The 17461-nt window shown below is 46.8% G+C and overlaps 7 protein-coding genes across 7 annotated transcripts, besides 3 other annotated features; 2 read left to right on the top strand and 5 right to left on the bottom strand.

Moving 5' to 3' along the window:
• Positions 1–192: 192 nt before the first annotated feature.
• On the bottom strand, positions 193–2439 carry TSTA_095990 (protein kinase (Lkh1), putative; the record flags this gene model as incomplete). The annotated part of the gene is made up of 6 exons (XM_002479268.1): positions 193–381; positions 432–519; positions 572–1031; positions 1084–1431; positions 1484–1565; positions 1612–2439. 6 exons carry the CDS (start codon positions 2437–2439, stop codon positions 193–195), a joined length of 1995 nt encoding a protein of 664 aa, XP_002479313.1.
• Positions 2440–3713: 1274 nt separating this feature from the next.
• TSTA_095980 (uncharacterized protein) lies at positions 3714–5437 on the bottom strand (the record flags this gene model as incomplete). Its single annotated transcript, XM_002479267.1, has 2 exons — positions 3714–4363; positions 4417–5437. The coding sequence occupies 2 exons, from the start codon at positions 5435–5437 to the stop codon at positions 3714–3716; spliced, it is 1671 nt and encodes a 556-aa protein (XP_002479312.1).
• A 587-nt stretch (positions 5438–6024) lies between these two features.
• TSTA_095970 (cleavage and polyadenylation specifity factor, 73 kDa subunit, putative) lies at positions 6025–9043 on the top strand (the record flags this gene model as incomplete). The annotated part of the gene is made up of 5 exons (XM_002479266.1): positions 6025–6177; positions 6228–6325; positions 6606–7749; positions 7801–8428; positions 8481–9043. 5 exons carry the CDS (start codon positions 6025–6027, stop codon positions 9041–9043), a joined length of 2586 nt encoding a protein of 861 aa, XP_002479311.1.
• A 643-nt stretch (positions 9044–9686) lies between these two features.
• On the bottom strand, positions 9687–11049 carry TSTA_095960 (uncharacterized protein; the record flags this gene model as incomplete). The annotated part of the gene is made up of 5 exons (XM_002479265.1): positions 9687–10139; positions 10190–10284; positions 10331–10431; positions 10477–10777; positions 11025–11049. 5 exons carry the CDS (start codon positions 11047–11049, stop codon positions 9687–9689), a joined length of 975 nt encoding a protein of 324 aa, XP_002479310.1.
• Positions 11050–11294: 245 nt separating this feature from the next.
• TSTA_095950 (uncharacterized protein) lies at positions 11295–13954 on the bottom strand (the record flags this gene model as incomplete). Its single annotated transcript, XM_002479264.1, has 6 exons — positions 11295–11607; positions 12012–12301; positions 12490–13281; positions 13316–13458; positions 13549–13595; positions 13629–13954. 6 exons carry the CDS (start codon positions 13952–13954, stop codon positions 11295–11297), a joined length of 1911 nt encoding a protein of 636 aa, XP_002479309.1.
• Positions 13955–14666: 712 nt separating this feature from the next.
• Positions 14667–14891: a mobile genetic element.
• Positions 14891–15130: a mobile genetic element.
• Positions 15109–15873: a mobile genetic element.
• Positions 15154–15686, top strand: TSTA_095940 (uncharacterized protein; the record flags this gene model as incomplete). The annotated part of the gene is made up of 2 exons (XM_002479263.1): positions 15154–15369; positions 15580–15686. Coding segments are annotated over 2 exons (323 nt in total), but the record flags the coding sequence as incomplete, so codon positions are not given.
• A 384-nt stretch (positions 15874–16257) lies between the features above and the next one.
• TSTA_095930 (uncharacterized protein) lies at positions 16258–17126 on the bottom strand (the record flags this gene model as incomplete). The annotated part of the gene is made up of 2 exons (XM_002479262.1): positions 16258–16434; positions 16728–17126. 2 exons carry the CDS (start codon positions 17124–17126, stop codon positions 16258–16260), a joined length of 576 nt encoding a protein of 191 aa, XP_002479307.1.
• Positions 17127–17461: the final 335 nt, after the last annotated feature.

Here is a 17461-nt window from a genome sequence, read left to right as displayed (position 1 = left end):
AAAGCCCACCAGATGGTATAGATCAGACGCCATCCCCTCCTGTTTCCTTCCCAAAAACACCATATTTCACCATATATCATCCGTCATGAAGTGATAACCCATTATTCCTTATCCATACTCCAGCCACTTAATTTACCTTTTGGCGACCCGAGTATTTCAACTATAAATTAGAAAGCAAGTAAAGTCTTAGTTTCAGGCTAAACGAGAGTGGAATTTGGCAAGCCGTACAGCTTCAGTCCCATCATCAACTATCGTCTCCTTGAACCACGGGTGTTTGAGGGCTTGTTTGGCCGTCAACCGTTGTTTAGGGTCGTAGACAAAGATCTTTTGAAGGAGATCTAGGAATTGTTTGTTGAATGCATGATTTTGAGGTATGAATTCCTGGAAATTGTTAGATGGATTACATAGTGAATCGAAGGATCAAGACTTACATGCAGCTGCTTCATTGCCTTGACATATTTGCGTGACGCTCGCGTCGTCTCTTCATTCGGGTAGTCAAGCTTGTTTCGGTTAAAATATCTATTACCGTTAGCATGACTATCCCAGTGAGAGCAAATCCGAAAGTACTTACTTTGCAGCTTGGTTAGAACTATTCCCTCGACCTTGGACCACTTGCTTCACCATCTTTGGATCGATCCTGCTTCCGATGACGCTCTCCATCATTGCAAGATGTTCGAGATTGTCGTGCGTCTGGAACAAGGCATCTCCTGTGAAGAATTCAACCAGAATACAGCCAATACTCCAGATATCACATGGAAAGCTCCATCCCAGATTGAGTATAATCTCTGGCGCTCGATAATGACGTGTCGACACGACAGACGAGTGGTATTCGTCGTCAAAGGTCGCAGAGCCAAAGTCAATCAGTCGAATCTCACTATCCAGTAGGACACGACGGTGACGAGCATTGCGCGCCGTGGTATGGGATGATGAGGGGATGGTGCGGTTGTATGTGAATGTCTGGTAACTGTTACTGACCAGAAGGATGTTCTCTGGTTTCAAATCGGTGTGGATCAAATTGAGGTCGTGAAGGACTAGACTTAGTTAATGAATAATTCCACGACTTCCTTGCTGAAGAAAACTCACAAGCTACACTGGTAAACAACTGACGAGCAAAGTTCTGAATCTGACTGCTCGGAAATGGAACAAAGGAATTGCTTTTGAGGAAATCAAAGACACTCTGACCTAAAAGATCAGTGACAATGCAGATATGGTTTCGGAAATCAAAGCAGTCTCGCAGATGGATGCATTTGTTTCGATTCGTCTTGTCGTTGGAAGCTAACGTAGACAGCACTCGCAGTTCGATCTTCGATGCGTCACGGTACTTTTGCACCGAGCGAATGATTTTAACTGCACAATGCATTTTTCGTTGTTTGTCGTACGCTTCCACGACTTTACCGAAGGTGCCTTGACCGAGCAACCGGATAATCGAATCTATTCCAGTGTTAGCAACAGCCTCCTCACTCCACCAGATGAGCAATCCTACATCGATCAGTAAGCGGCGTATCTGGTTGAACTATATAATGTCCATCGTCATCGTCGACTTTCTCGTGTTTTCCGTAAGAGTACTGAAAAGTCAGCCAGAGTTCACTTCAGTTGTGAAGAAAAACTCACATCACGAATCACAGGCACAGGAACCTCTTTCGCCTTGATCGGAGGTTGAGGGGGTGGGATATAACTGAGGAAAGCATCGCTGACAGCCTCGAGTTCTCGACGTTTGGCCTCTTGTCGAGTCGATGTCCTCGTATTACGCTTGCGCTTCTGACCGACATTGGCATCCTCGTAGACAACCCCATTATTTGTTCCCACGCTACCAGCTGACCCGAGAGACGTGGGGGCGGTTGTCTGCAAGGATGTGGTGCGGTCGGTAGATAGAGAATTGTGAGACGAGTTCTCCCAGTATGGTTGTGGGTTCGTCGAGAAGGACGGTCGGTCGTGGTAACTCACGTCATAAGCAGACTCGAGTCCTGTTCGGCGTCTCTTTCCTGCGGGCTGGCCATTGATTGTTGTTGTTGTTGTCGACGTCACCGCAAGTCGAGTACCCGTGGTCTGGTCTGGAGGAGGCGAGTCATCAATAATGATAACTTCCTTGGGCAGCCCGTTTTTATAGAACTCCTCCCAATTGGGCTTCCGCCGGCGGGTCGATGTGCCGGACGACATTGAGTCGTTGTTTGTGGTATTGTATGTTGGATTTGTGGGAGTTGGGGCGGATTGAGGAACAGGAGGAAGAGGATGAGATTGTGCGGTAGTCATCGTGCTGGTGGTCGAGGCAGTAGGCGTGTTGGCAGGGTAGGCGTAACTATTTGCTAGACGAGCAGATCCGGTTGGAGTGTTGGTTGCAGGATAAGCACCGTTTGATTGATAACCGATTTGGTGGTGGGAATAGCCATAGTGAGGGTGGTGAGAAGGGTGAGTTGCAGTGGCAGTCGAGGGAGTCGACATGGTGGAAATCTGCAGTTTCGTTGGTGGTAGAGGGGGCCGCGCGGGAAACACTGCTGAGCCGACTCGTCTAAAGCGTCGAGTAACAGCTATTGATACACGTCAAGTCCGGACTTGCGAGAACGGTGTTTCCTTCACTTCGACACCATTTGAATGTGTTCGAAAAAAGTGATACAGGCAAGTGTCAGAGTGAGGAACGGCTGTGTTCGTATGTTGTGGATGGGAAGGGCCGGAAAGTGACGATGACTCGTCTGGTCGATCGGGGCGGGTTTGCCTTTGGGAAATTGCAGGGGAAAGGGATAACCGCGATATGTAATTCTAAGAGACAAGACGTATATAGACAGCCATTGCAGAGAAAAGGAACAGACGGTCAGATGGTGAGAGAAAATGAGGCCGGGGTAGTGTGTAGATGATGACAGAGTGTGGGCGCAGTGGTCGGCCGGAAGAACGATAATCACGATTAGGATTTGCTACAGACATTCCGATGCGGATATTATTTGCTGACTTGCGTTGTATCTAATATTTACACTGCCTACTATACTACTAAGTTACTCTTCATCATAGGGAACTACTCCGTAGGCAAACTGCCCTTCTATGTCCCATCCTATACAGAACAATATCAATATATGATGTGCATACGTATCGGACTAAAACTAGAACAAGAGCGTGGTCAAGCGCCGCTGAGCCCATTTGCCACAAGATCTTCGCCCTTATTGCGTCGAGACTATCCAGAGTGGGTGAGACTCGAAAAATGAATACAGTCACGAAGACGTTTTGCCACGCTCAATCAATGAAGATATTTCACCCTCCCTGTCAGCATAAATGCTATCTACCTTATGTAGAGCTCTCTCCCGTCGCATCTCATCCCTCACCTTGACAGCGGGCTACCGATTAAGATTAATGCTTGTCAGAGTGGTATGACAGTATTTTATTCTCGCTTAATATCAATATTGAATGGACGACAGAGCAATCGGATTGACTTCAAAGTATCGGCGCATCTTTATGGCGGGGTGATGAGGAAATTACCACAGACAAGTTCATTGGCCAAGTATGAATTGCATTGTTTTTAACCAGGCCATGCGTTGCTCATGCTCAGAATACTATCAAAATGTCTTTTCGGCCTGAAGGCATATTGACCTTCAATCTCCTAACGTCCATAAAAAATAACAGCGCTAAAAATGATCAATTGAAAACCCCCTATAAATGAATATGTTGATACAACTTGAAAAAACCTGTGTAATGTTGAAGAAAGAAAAATTAAAATAGATAAAACTTGCTCAAGCAATTCGTTCTTCTTGGAGATCTTTACTGTAGGCTTTTTGGACGTGTCGAGAGCCTCTTCCGTCTTGTTCGAGCATGAATAATATGTCTCGTACTTGTATTCCGTTGGACTTGTCTTCACGCCAGTCTCCTAACCGAGATATTTCTGTAGGGGCGATACTGGCGTTACGCTTCCTCTCGCTTGTATCATTCCCACCGCTGGCACTGACACCGGGGCCGCCAAGGGCCGGAGAGTGAGGACGGGGCGATGAGACGGTATTCACAGCTGAACCCTTGTTCAACCAGGAATAGGTTCGCTTCTTGGATCCTCCAAATAGCGTACTCGATAGAGCCTTACGCGCAGTCTCAACAGATTGTTGATGCTGCTGGGCTTCAGTCGCCCGCGCGTCCAGCTGTTTCTTTGCTTCCTTTTTGGTGATTCCTTTTTTGTCGAGACCCATTGCTACTTGAGATAGCGGTGTTGCAGCACCAGAGCCTACATCTATCGAGGGTGCCCTGCTGCCATTGGCCTCGCTGATTATATTATCCGCATTTCGTTTCGCCCGTTTGGCCGCACGAGCTTGCTCAGCAGACATGTCTTCTGTCGATAAAGCAAGATACTTGCTTACCAATGACTGAGGGCCGTTGTCGATTGCAGCATGTGGTCCTAACAGAATATTAGCATCGAAGTCCTCCATAACAGTATTAATGACATCTTACGCTTCGAAGGAGTACCTGCAATAGGCCCCGAAGCTTTTGGTGTCGTTGCAGCCAAAGCTTGCCATTCTGCAGGAATGGCGCCATGTGAATGTAACCGGCGGCTCTTCGATAAACTAGCAGAGTATTCAATGACACCTCTCAATCGTTCTTCGCAACAAAGTGACATGAGCGACAGAATATCAACAAGGGGTGCTCCTTCTTGATTGATGATGGTATGTCCTCTGCGGACGATAGACGAACCGTCTGGGCCTGTCACCTCGATTGGTTGACGTGAGCCTGGCATTGGATGGTACAACCCGTCTGTTGGAAGCCGTACGCCCAGATCGTATGCGCGTTTCTGCATCTTTTGCTCAAGTACTTTGGTAAGAAGAAATGGCTCTTGTAAATGATACTGAGATCTCCTCGCTGCCTGGGTCTCTTCGTACGTTGGCTGATTGTAAGGCGCATCCTCCGAATATGCGGGCACAATTTGTTGCTCTTGTGTTGGCGGAGGTTTGGAATCAAAGCTAACGTTTGCTGACGCAATACCTGGGGTGGACGGAGCCGACGTAAAGGATGTATTTAGCCCAGGTGCCTGTGGACGGGGGGCTACCACTGGTGCCGCATAGCTCTGGGTCAAATATGCCTCTTCTTCCCTAACATCGATACCGGATTGTGCCAAAACATCGGTCAAGTCTGAAGCGTCCGTTGGTTTGTCGGCTGGCCGGGATGGAGGACCCATAGAACCAGGGGGTGCAGGGGCAACGGACGCAAGTCCAGGCGTCGACATGCCATTCACTTGGAACCCATTATTTAGACCTGTAGGATGAGCTTGAGGTAGCTGCGACGCGCCCAAACTGGGCGATGCATAAGTAGACTGTGATTGTGGGAGAGGGGAGAGTCGTGGCCGTTTAGGAGGAGGGGAATAGATGGCGGCATTCACTGGAGGAGTCGGAGTCGAGACGGGAGGTGAAAACGGCTGATTCGGGGGATATTGAGGGGAACGTTGAGTAGGAGGTTGCTGTGGCTGTGCTTGCGCCATTTTGAATGAATCGAAGAGTCGTAAATGAGAGTTAGGCTGGTGGACAGATCTCAGCGACCGATATTGGATGTGCGAGCAAAGCGCTCTAGCGTGACGTGTAGACGGGTCGTAACCATCTCAGAGAAGCCTTAGTTCCTGCTCATCTAAAAAACCATGTTGAGAACTCTGCAGTCGCGGAGACAAATACGGAAGAGCGATGGTGGTGATGGACGGTGGATGGGCTGGAAGAAGGGACTGTGCTCAGAAGAGCAGGAAAGCTTGCGAAATAGTTTGACCCGCAGGATCGGCTTCGGGAGGCGCGCCTGCGGGTTTACCACGTGACCGCGCGGCTATCTTTATCCCCAACTTCTGTTCCTCAAGCTCCCATCAGTCAGACTTCACCTGCCAAACCCCCTCTGTTGTCATATGATGCTTTTTCTATCTTTATCTTGCTTTTCACTGCTGTACGATCTAACGTTTGGTGTGAAGCTCTACTCTCCAATGGCCTCTCCATTGTGAATTGCTCCTTCCAGATTTACCCTTGGCTTGACCATACTGGGATTCTCCGACTTTTAGTCAGAATTGCCTCGGAGTGATTAGATAACATCATGGCTGCGAAGCGCAAGGCGTCCGCTATGGCCGCGACCATAGACGACGAGCCAGTCGATCCGTCCGATGAGCTTGCTTTTTACTGCCTCGGAGGAGGGAATGAAGTCGGCCGCTCATGCCACATTATCCAGTACAAGGGAAAGACTGTTATGGTACGTCCGATACATTATTGAAGTGCGTGGTCATACTGATAAAGCTATAGCTCGACGCCGGTATGCATCCCGCCAAAGAAGGATTCGCAGCTTTGCCTTTCTTCGACGAATTCGATCTTAGTACCGTCGATATACTTTTACTCAGCCAGTACGTCATTCCCTTATTCGTTAGTTTTGGCACAGTTCTATATTTGCATAAGAATATGGTTGTACGAAGAAGTGCGCATTTGCATTCCGGATTCATACGAAAGAGACCTCGCATGTACGAGATCTTTGCTATATGTATATCAGAAATGAATGCAAATTATTCTCTTGTTTCTTCTCCGCCAGTTTAGTACTTGCGTATCCACCCAGTCATTGGGACCCTCATAGTCGATATGGACTCTTTCGCTGCTAGAAGAACCGCTAACCGAAGCTTATCGCTGCAGTTTCCACGTCGATCATTCATCCGCACTTCCCTATGTCCTAAGCAAAACTAATTTCAAAGGCCGTGTTCTGACAACACACGCGACAAAAGCTATCTACAAGTGGTTGATCCAAGACAATGTGCGAGTCAGCAATACATCGTCCTCGTCGGACCAGAGAACAACCCTATACACAGAACATGACCATCTCTCCACTCTTCCCCTCATTGAGACGATCGACTTTTATACCACCCATACCATCAACAGTATACGTGTTACGCCGTACCCTGCTGGACATGTTCTCGGCGCTGCAATGTTTCTAGTCTCGATTGCAGGTCTCAATATCCTGTTCACTGGCGACTATTCTCGAGAGGAAGATCGACATTTGATTCCTGCAGAGGTTCCAAGAGGAATCAAAATTGATGTTCTCATTACAGAATCGACATTCGGTATATCGTCAAATCCACCTCGTTTAGAACGGGAGGCCGCTCTCATGAAGTCCATAACTGGTATACTCAATCGCGGCGGTAGGGTCCTGATGCCTGTATTCGCCCTCGGTCGTGCGCAAGAACTTCTTTTGATTTTGGAAGAATATTGGGAGCGACATCCCGAGTACCAAAAAGTTCCCATTTACTATATCGGAAATATGGCACGTCGATGTATGGTCGTCTACCAAACTTATATCGGGGCCATGAATGACAATATTAAACGTCTTTTCCGACAGAGGATGGCCGAGGCAGAGGCTAGTGGAAATAAGAATGTTGCAGCAGGACCCTGGGATTTCCGATACGTTCGCAGCTTGAGAAGTCTTGAACGCTTTGATGATATAGGTAGTTGCGTTATGCTCGCCTCGCCAGGTATGTTACAGACTGGTACTAGCAGGGAACTCCTCGAGCGATGGGCTCCGAGTGAACGAAATGGAGTAGTCATGACTGGTTACAGCGTCGAGGGAACTATGGCCAAACAGTTACTTAACGAACCAGAGCAGATTCCAGCGACTATGTCAAAGTCTGCAGCTGGTCCTGGCAGTCGTGCCAATCCCATGGCGGATGAAGACCAGAAAGTCATGATACCGAGACGTTGCACAATTGATGAGATCAGCTTCGCAGCACATGTGGATGGTGTCGAGAACAGGAACTTCATTGAACAAGTGGCAGCACCGGTTGTGGTACGTATTCATCATTATCTTAGCATGCTGCAGGCTGGCTGACTTATGTAGATTCTCGTACACGGCGAGAAACATCAAATGATGCGTCTCAAATCTAAACTACTTAGTTTGAACGCCGAGAAGACGAACAAAGTAAAAGTTTACACGCCTGCCAACTGCGAAGAGATCCGAATTCCGTTCAGAAAAGACAAAATCGCCAAAGTCGTGGGCAAATTGGCAGAGGAGGCACAACCAACAGAAATTGAAGGCGGCAAACTTATGGCGGGAGTCCTTGTGCAAAACGGATTTGATCTGTCGTTGATGGCTCCAGAGGATTTGCGTGAATACGCTGGTCTGACGACGACGACGATTACATGCAAACAACTGTTAACATTGAGTTCCGCAAGTATGGATCTGATCAAGTGGGCATTAGAAAGCGCCTTTGGTGTTATTGAGAGAATTGGTTCCAGCGAAGACAAGCCACTTAAAAAAGAGAATGGAGCATACGAAGCAGCCGACGAAGAAATTGAATATGCGCAAGATGAAATGTATCTGGTGATGGGAAGTGTAATTGTGCGTTACCTGGCCCGCACGCGAGAGATTGAACTCGAATGGGAGGGAAACATGATGAATGACGGTGTTGCTGATGCAGTCATGGCAGTCCTCATGACTGTCGAGAGCAGTCCGGCATCTGTAAAACGTAAGTTTCCCGTCAAGTTTCATGCTGACTACATGACTAATCAGGTATGCAGAATCCTGCAAGAATAAACACCATCACCACGAGCACAAAGATGAACCAGAAGAGAAACACATCCCAACCCAGGGTGGAATGAGTTCTCACGAACGCTTCGCTCAACTTCTCATGATTCTCGAAGCCCAATTCGGCGAAACCATGATCCCAATCGAAAAACCACGTCTTCAATCCTCGAAATCATCGACTCAAAATGGTACTACCACAGCATCAGCCGATAAGAATACTGCAGAGGATGAAGAAGAAGAACTCTCCGAAGGAGAACTCGCCGAAGCCGAAGCCGACGAATTATCTCGCTTACACGGCCTCGGTATCCCATTCCCGGGTGTAGAAATCAAAATCGATAAACATGTTGCGCGCGTATGGCTGGAAGATCTAGAGGTTGATTGTTCGTATACCGTGCTTAGGGATCGTGTTAGGGTTGTACTTGAGCGCGCAGTTGAGACTGTTGCGAGTATGTGGACTGAGGAATTTGGTGGGCGGAGTAAACTTATAACAACGAATGGACACGGGGCTGGAGAGAAGAAGTTGTTTGAGAAGAAGTTGGCTATGATTGAGGCGTGATTTATACCACTTAATACATGGATGTATTCTATTATTTCCTTAAATAGACGGAAGTTTACTCAATATGTAAATCAAGTATACATTGTACTTTCAAGGCCGGAAGACCTAGTGATCAAGTCGTATGTAGCACACCTAGAAACAATATCCAAGTATACCTAGGTAAATTTACGGCAAATTTGAGAAGTCAAGCCACCTAATAATACAAATTGCAGTGCCGGTAGCCTTACAAATCAGGCGCTCGGTAACGTGCATGGGTCCGGCATCCCATGTGAACGACGGGGATCATAATCAACGATGTAGGGGCCATTCGTACTTCGCCATTATATGGAGAGTCAAACTGGCATATCATATAGTCACTTTCACGTACCGATCCTTGACTCCATTTGGTTCCTTACATTTTATTTACCACAGTTTCAAGAATTTTCACATGATTATTACATGGATGACCAGCTTGTCTCAACGTCGATTTTCACTACCCTGGTTCGCCGACCTGACAATCGACCGTACCGACTGATGCACATGGGATTTCAACTTTCCAGGGCCGTGCTTTAATGGTGAGATGAAAGGCAAAAGCAGAGCAATTCCTTGTGAGATTTTTGACCATGAAGCAATTCACTGGATCGGTGGCAGGAAGCAGGTACTGCTAAATGTCGCCCGCTACGTGAACCGGGTAGTCTATTTGATGTGGAAAGATGGAATCGGTGAAAATGTGCGGTCTGCAGAGTCTCGGCGGATTCACCGAAGATCTCTCCGTCATAATCGAGATAGCGTCCGTTGACTTCAAAAAATTCATGGCCTCTGATTGTTTTTCTCTCACTATAATCGTACCGAATGCATCGGGGCAACCCGGTAGACGGGTAAGTCGCAAAAACTGCTTCTCTGGTTTAAACAGAGCCCACAAGAGATCCCAGGTGATTTTTTGAGACTCTAGGAGCAACTTCAATTGTTCTACTACCGGTGCATAGGTTTCTTCAAGGTACTGCACAAGTTTGCTTAGGTGAAGCATAGCGTCATCAGAGGTCGCTTCTTGGGAGTGAAACCTCTTTCGATACTCTCTTAACTCATCCAGGTAGTGATATAAAAGATCACGTTCGATCTATTTGCTCAATTAGCGATGGAACCTAGCTTGAAGCCTTGGCGACATACCGCAGGCCGATCCGCATCGAGGTTCGCTGATTTGATATCTCTTAATCCCGGTGATTTGGTGTCAATATAGACAATGAGCTCTTTAGTCTGCTCGTCTAGAAGGTGTCAGCGTAATTCAACTTATACTTGGATACTACTCACGACTGCGTTTACGAATCACAAATATGTATTCGTCTAATTCATGGACGTCCGGAACTGGGGTAGAATTGACGATCTTATATTCATACTTCGCGGAATCCCATCTATATGCGGTTAGCAATGCTCACAATACACTCTCATCGACATACACTTCGTTGACCGTCTTGTACTCCACTTTTGAGGTACGAATTATCCGTCGGGCAATGTGTTGGCCGTCGGTCTTCTCGTTGCTGATAGGATCTTTCCCGTCCACAGTAGGTTGCGCGCTTTGAATTCTCAATACTTCCGCTAACAACCATCTCAGCTCTTCTTTTGTGATAAGATTTGAAGGAGCTACACGCGGACTACTAGGGGGCGTCAAAGCTTCCACAGATCCAGGGTCGAGCCTCGTCTGGGAGATCCGGTATAGTTCTTGCGGACTGTCCTCGATTTCTGTCACGTCGTCCGTAGCTTAGTGATTTCCACAGGTGTTCGTTGTGTCTGCTACGATGGCTAGGCGATGTTCTGGTATGATGGACGAAGACTGTCCACTCTGTGCGAGCTGGGAGAAGAGCAGCAGTCGTTGATTACCAGTAAGTAAAGTTTTGGCTTCAGCTGAGACTGGTAGGGACAAATTTGCCAGCATGGGTCAGTGGTTGACAGTATCGCGAAGAGGAAAACCCTTACCATGTGGTGTATTGTCAATGATCAGTGTTACCATTCGGCGGGCTCGTCCGAGCCATTGTTTCGATACCAAGCTGCCCACAGTGTGACTAGTTCACCCTATTTCGGGCGCCGCCTTTCAAAGTTGGTTTTTTCGTAAAATGTATGGTATGGCTGAAGGCTTGAAACTGTCCGGGTAACTGTAGGTAGGAAGCTCTGTCAATCTTATAACAATTTCCGCTTTCCCTCATATCTTTCCGTCTATCCTGGCCGCGGCTTGTGCTATGATCCTTTCTAATCACGGATATAACAGACTTGTCACCGATCAACGTGTCTGGAATGACCTAAATTTTGTTCCATCACGCGTCCCACTCAATTCGCTGTTTCCAGCATACAGCTCCTCAGTCGAGCTGGCTGAGCTTGTCCCACGAGAACAGCTGTACGAGTCAGCCTGCTTTTGCGGTGGCTTGTTCCCATGGACCCAATTGAGCTCGTGACTAGCAGATGAAGTTGAGCTAGCCGAGCACAACCCCTGAGGGCAACTGCATAGACTATTGGTGATTCTCACCTTCGTGATGTTGGCTTCAAGCTTAGTCCACTTATGCAGTCTTTCCAAAATAACGAGAAATGGCACGGAGCTTGACATTTACGAGCGTTCATATGCCTTGACCCACTCGCACCATAGATCAGAGCAGAGAGAAGTGTTTGCATTCGGCAGATTGAAGCAACGTCATTCAGTAACTAGGCCAATCAAATCAAAAGATGGAAGGAGACCGTGAATTTCCCGTTGTAAGTTTTACATCGGATCGTGTAATGGATAAATGCATACTGTACGCGAAAATGTTACCAGATTTAGATCTCTAACTATGAACATCAATAGGCGGAGAGGCCATCGATGAATCCGCAGAGTCTGCAATAGAGTCCTTTCAAGGCATTAAATCAATTGAGATCCTGCCTGTCTTTCCCCTAAACTACTACTCCGACTTAAACATCTGGTCACGATTGACTCAGCCAGTTCCATAGATCCAAGTCACTTGGATACGTGATACCGTTACAAGAAGAAGAAATGTCGTCACCGATCTCTTGTGAGAGACGGCCTCCCTGGTGGCTAATATCAGAAATATCAGAAGCGCTTGTCGTGCTGTTCCAGGCTTCAGACTCTTTTGAGAGACAGTCTCCCTGGTGGCTGATATCAGAGATGTCAGAAGCGCTTGTCGTGCTCTTCCAGGTTTCTGCTTGGCGAACTACACCACGAAGATCGACGCCAATGTGTTCACCAAATTTACAAACATCAGTTTGAGCTATATATGTCCCCTGGACAAGTCTTCCTCCCTGTACAGATGTGTATTAAATCCCTACTTTTTTTTAATAGAGTGCCAAGTTGGGATCGGCTACCTGTCACTGCTGTAGAGATGCTTGTGATGTTGGTCGTCCGCGATAGGGTATCAAAAGGAATCATAACATCATCTATAGATATCGGGAGGTAGACGATGGTTTGCTGTTCGAGTGTTCGCAGTCACTTCTTGGAGGAATCGGTCAACATGTCCGGCATATAGATCCGGACATGTCTCGTGCTTGGGGACGATGATCCGAAATTTCAGGTGATTATGAAATTCAAGGAGGATGTTTTCGGTGTCTTCGGGGACTCTATCCCCACTGAGAATCCACTTGAAATCTCGACGCTTCTCTCCTCCTTTCCCGTTGTAGGTGACAATGGTTCCATTTTGCGAACAGTCTTGCAAGATCAATCGTCGCTTCTCATCAAATGTGAAAAAGCAATGGCGCCTGCTGATCCTTGCGAGCTTCAGCAGCACAATATCGCAGCTATTCTTATCGGTTCCTAGGATATATCCGGGGCCGGCTCTTGGTCCAGGATTGAAAGTTGATTGCAGCCCCGACTTGAAAAGAGAATTTAGAGTCGAATCCTCGATGTGATCATCTACTTGCGTCTTCCGGACTCCTCCCAACCCGGTGATAGCAATCCTCCTGGTCCCATCTTGCAGTGTGATCAGTCCTTCCAATTTCGTGATTTCATCTAGGCGACCGACAAATTTGAGATTTCTTGGGAGCGAAACCATCCAGTGCCGCATGTTCTTACTTTTCATCAATTCAACATCCGGACGGCTGATGGGAATAATCGATAACAACGATTTTGCATAAGCAGTCGCTGTCAATGCTGCATATCCTTGCCACTGCTTCTGTTTATGAGAATCGCAATAGTCGCATATGCCTCGAATCACAAGCGTCAGAAGATCATCCATAAGGCCTGCTGCCTCCATCTCAAAGCAGAGTGAGTATACCATACTATTGTGCTAGGCGGTCCCGTGTCTCTGAGTCCTTTATTACCTGATCTTCTGATGCAATTAACCCGTAGTGGACAAAAGGGGTCCTTGTTTCTCGTGGTTTTCGTTTGACTAATCGGTCTTTATCGCACTTTTCACAAGTGCCTTCCCCGCCAGCATGGTTATAGAAGAATTCAAAGAGGAAGTCTGTACACTATTCTAGGCGCGAAAACTTTTCTTTTATGTGAGGGTTCCGTTTGAGTGCTTCCTCCACTATTCTTTGAACATCATTCTCACTCCCCATCATTCGCTTTGCCTCAAGCTGATTCATATGGCTCAAAAGACTGTGCAGTGGTTTATTCAAGGTGCCCGTTCACTCGAGTTTCCCACCTCCAATCGCCTTGCCATAATCATACTCTATCACCCCACTGTGCTCTCCAGCCAGTTTGCTAACCACGACATCGCCTAGTCGAATGTCATGGTTTTTGCCCAGGACGCCGCCTCCAATTCCCACCATCAGTCCATATTGAAGCCGTGGATAGGTAGCACGCATGCGAGACACCACATTCGCGGCAGCCACCATTCCATATATACTATATGGCAGGCAGGTAATGACAACATAGTAGCCATTTAATTCGCCAAGTTCATAGGCATTCAGATCGGTAGACGGTTCTGGCAGCGGACTATGAATTTTATTCAGCATGGTGCAGGCCGCTGCGACCTCTACCGGCAAGGCGCGTATCAATACGATTATATAGTCGTTGTGCATTAAAGTGGTCATTATGAACCAGATATAGTTCAGATGAAGCACACATACCCAGTCATTGAGCTATTTTTATAATGATGAAAGAATGCGAAGTGTGACGGCTGGTGCTGAGGCTATACAGAAGATGGTGAGATTTGCTGACTTGAGAGGTCTGGACAGAGGTCACGTGATCAGGGTTGGGCGAGAAGGGGCACGTGAGCGCGCCACTGATGTCTGGGACCAGGGATAGCTTCATGTTTACACTCTTTCCTTTTCCTCCCTATGCTTAGATTTCTCGTATTAGCTTCCAAATAACATTTGATTGAGCCTTCACATAATGATGAAAGAATGCGAAGCACTGATTATGAGGCTGAGGAGGGGTAGCACATTTGTGCTACTGCAAGGCTGCTAACATATCTAACGCACGGTTACCTAGCCATGGGCATCTGCATGATAATCAAGCAACAGAAATCTGTTCAGGCACTCGATGGGCGTGCTCTTAAAAGCACCTCTGTTGTTTTTCGAAGGACACCTACCACCAGTGACATTACAAGAATTGTCAGTCGGATGTCCATGTCGAGAAAATGCAGCCCAAGCTACCTGTATAATGAAATGCACTAGACGCAGGTCTGACTAGGAAAACCAAGAACATTGGTTCCAGCGCTCAGGCCTTAACAAAGTCACCATTAAGAACCGATACCCGTTGCCATTGATGGGCGAAATACTGGATCGCGTGAATGGAGATAGAGTGTTTAGCAAGATTGATTTGAAGGATGCATACTATCGTATTCGAATACGGCCAGGAGACGAGTGGAAGATGGCGTTCCGCACCTGTTATAGCCATTATGAGTACTTAGCGATACTGTTTAGGCTGACAAATACACCGGCGGCGTTCAAGCTTATATTAACTAGGCCCTGAGAGGGTTGGTTGACAATTTTTGCATTGTATATCTGGACGATATCCTGATCTTCTCCAAGACGAAGGAAGAGCATACGGAGCACTTGAGACTCGTATATGAACGGCTACGAACAGCCAAACTGTATTTAAAACTCTCGAAGTGCCAGTTCTACCAAAACAAAATGAAGTTCCTGGGCTTCATTATTAATGACCAGGGAGTCAAATGGACCCAGAGAGAGTCCAAACAATTAGTGAGTAGAAGGAATACCCACCAGGATCGTGCCAGGATATTCAAGTATTCCTTGGGTTCTGTAACTTCTATAGAAGATTCATCCAAGGGTATTCGCGCATTGCCAGGCCACTTACAAGCCTAATAAAGGGCAGTAAGGACGGCAAGGAAACCGGAGATTTCCATAAGAAATGGGGTAGCATTCAGCAGGAGGCATTCCTTGAGTTATTGAGTGCTTTTGAAACTGTACCGTTGCTGCGACATTTCGATCTAGACCTTTTAATACAGTTGAAGACTAATACATCCAAATATGCACTTAATAGAATATTATTATAGTTATTTAAAGGACAATGGCACCCTATTGCCTTCTATTCTAGACAGTTCAAGGGTTCTAAACTAAACTATGAGACACCAGACCAAGAAATACTAGCAATAGTGGAAGCTTTCAAGCATTAGAGACACCATCTAGAGGGTAGTAAGTACCTAGTCGAGGTATTGATGGACTATCACAACTTGCAGACGTTCATGAAGCAGTCTAGGCTAAATGGTCATCAAGCACGATGGTGCTACTACCTTATGCCATACAATTTTGTAATTAGATAGCGGTCAGAGTCAACAAATCCAGCAGATACGCCTTCACAAAGACTAGACTATATAACACAAGATCAGAAGAATAATAACTTGGATAACTCATCCTTAGGGTTGTTGATGACGCTAGGGACAAAGATTGCTCGCGTACAACAGATCCGTATAAACTATCGTTGGAGGCTGATGCAATTCCCACAATGATAAAATTCCTCAAGGAATTGAGGAAGAGAAGACCTGCAAGGTTGGTGGAGTCAACGCAGGCAAGTGAAAAGCCACAAGATGTGGTCACCTGTGTATATGATAGTGAGTCAGAACAACAGGTGTAAGGTCGGGCTTGTGGATACGACAGTGAGTTGGGATGACAAGTACTAACAGAAACCTGTGTATATGATAGTAAGTTGGGAAGACAGGAATCTAAATGGCAGAGGGGGACAGTGTGTCTAGGCCTGTTGGGACTCTAGAGTGAAAGGTTGCGTTGTATCTAAGGATCGGAAACCCTGTGGTATGATTCAATCATCCATGGCATATTGTCATGAAATTAGTTGATCAGAAGTGGACAAAGGTGGCAGCCTGTTTATGGACACCTCTCTTTGCGGCACAGGAGGCATCACATCCCAGGGTGGCAACCTGATAATCGTCATTTTGAACCAATCTCGGCCTCTCGACGACTACTCCTACCTCAAAGATAGCTGCGTGCAACCGTGCGGGGCGCTTTAGAAATGGCTGAACTCTGATTTATCAAAACTAAGCCACCCTCCATTTGTACAAGGGCACAATCCAAAAGCAAAAATCATTGGGCATCGTCCATGACATTTCAAACCTTTCACGCCCTCAAGATCTTGTTTATACGGCTTGCGCTGATTTGACACCTGTAGTTTTGACTACGGGAAGCTTTTGCTTCCTGGAACATTATCAAGATATGAACAAGTTGAGCAACCCAAGGTTTGACAAGCTTCCACCCTGGTGCAAGGTCTGCCAAGACAGAAAGGTAGCTGCCTCTCTAGGAGAGATTCTACTGCACGCTTGTCATTTTGAGACTGGGCTGCCCCACGATTCGGCCGAAGTGAAGCAGGAGGGTTGAGCAACTGAGTCTGATTCGCATCACGTCCATCAACACCATCGAATACAGAGTGCAAGTGATCCGTTTCATTTTGCCATAGCTCTGGAAGCTCCGCGAGCAACTGCATAAGTTGGTCGTTAGACAAGGCGACATAGCCAGTAACGGTATCATTCGCATCAAAGGCTCGTGCCACTCCGTCGTCAGCAATGTGCAGATACCCATCAGGGTCTGTTTTCAGACTAGAAATGGCATCCCGGACATCTGAGGAACTGTTTGCGAACGTAGCAAGTACCCCGGGAACCGCGAGCGATAATGCGGCCATCAGACCCAGTACTGTAGATGAAAATGAGGGCATTTGTGAAAAACGGGATTTTGTTTGAAGGCAATTCTGTGCAAGAGGTTCTTCAATTGTGCTTGTGATGTCGGTGGTGTTGAATGACAAATACACCTCTTCGCAGGTCAATCGAGGAAGTATTTATACACATCTTGCCCAGATAGTCCGATGCTTGAGAATGCCAGCCAATTTACTGCGACACCCTCGGCACACATCCTGTAGTCCTCCTTCTCCGCTTCATTAGATTTTCTTTGTTTCTAGTCGAACCTTTCTGTTCAAAAACTAGGATCTAGCCCATAAGCACCATAAGCTCCATTCATATTTCTTTGGAATACACTCTCTCAGCAATCGCAGAG

Source organism: Talaromyces stipitatus, genomic scaffold (assembly GCF_000003125.1).
Source record: "Talaromyces stipitatus ATCC 10500 scf_1105507295527 genomic scaffold, whole genome shotgun sequence".
In the NCBI taxonomy this organism is placed as follows: Eukaryota; Fungi; Ascomycota; class Eurotiomycetes; order Eurotiales; family Trichocomaceae; genus Talaromyces; species Talaromyces stipitatus.
Note: the sequence above shows the minus strand (reverse complement) of the source record. Positions and strands in the feature narration are given on the sequence as shown.